Source organism: Poecilia formosa, unplaced genomic scaffold (assembly GCF_000485575.1).
Source record: "Poecilia formosa unplaced genomic scaffold, Poecilia_formosa-5.1.2 Scaffold431, whole genome shotgun sequence".
NCBI lineage: Eukaryota > Metazoa > Chordata > Actinopteri > Cyprinodontiformes > Poeciliidae > Poecilia > Poecilia formosa.
Genome location: NW_006800370.1, coordinates 317612 through 318240, shown reverse-complemented (window position 1 = coordinate 318240; position 629 = coordinate 317612). Strand labels below are relative to the sequence as shown.

General features: G+C 38.6%; 1 protein-coding gene across 1 annotated transcript in view; it reads right to left on the bottom strand.

The window, feature by feature from the left end:
• Positions 1 to 629, bottom strand: part of LOC103155498 (transient receptor potential cation channel subfamily M member 2-like) — a 41946-nt gene that overhangs the window by 25142 nt on the left and 16175 nt on the right. Inside the window, exons 19-20 of the mRNA XM_016663596.1 lie at positions 432 to 574; positions 4 to 113 (exon numbers count right to left, since the gene is read on the bottom strand). Coding sequence (XP_016519082.1) covers positions 4 to 113; positions 432 to 574 — 253 coding nt within the window. The remainder of the gene's footprint in view (positions 1 to 3; positions 114 to 431; positions 575 to 629) is intronic.

The window sequence follows — 629 nt, the reverse complement described above, 5'->3', positions numbered from 1 at the left end:
CGCATGATCCAGTCCAGTCGATTGTCATTTTCGATGAGGATGCCTTGTTTGGCCACACCGTACGCCACGACCCAGATGCTCAGGAGAAACATGAAGAAGAACAAATCCCTCATCTGCAGCACAAAATTACATTAGAGGGCAAAAAGACAGAAAAATAATTAACTGCAGGTAAATATCACCATCTTAATAACAATAAATAATTCACACAAGTTCTGTTTTTAGAAAATCAGACTTGGAAAATCAGATAAGGAATAAAGTCTGGAAAAGGAGACACTGGAAAACACTAATATTTTTAAAGACTGAGTACTCTGCTGAAAAAATGTCTCCAAACACCAGCCTAAGGACTACAGGGTCATAAATATCTTGTTATGTATTGTTCTAATTGTTCCCACATTTTATCAGGTTCATTTTCATTCATGCAAACTCCTCACCATCTTCCTAACTATGATGATTTTAGGTCCCAACGTGCGATTGATGGTGAAGATCGCCATGAGGCGGAGGCAGAAGACCACAAAGTCGATGCACAGGATGATTTTACCTGGATAGAGCAACTTGGTTGTCAGCCTGAAGTAAAAAATAATAATAATAAGTTGGTGAGTCACAGATTACTGAGTGGCTTGAAAGACTTT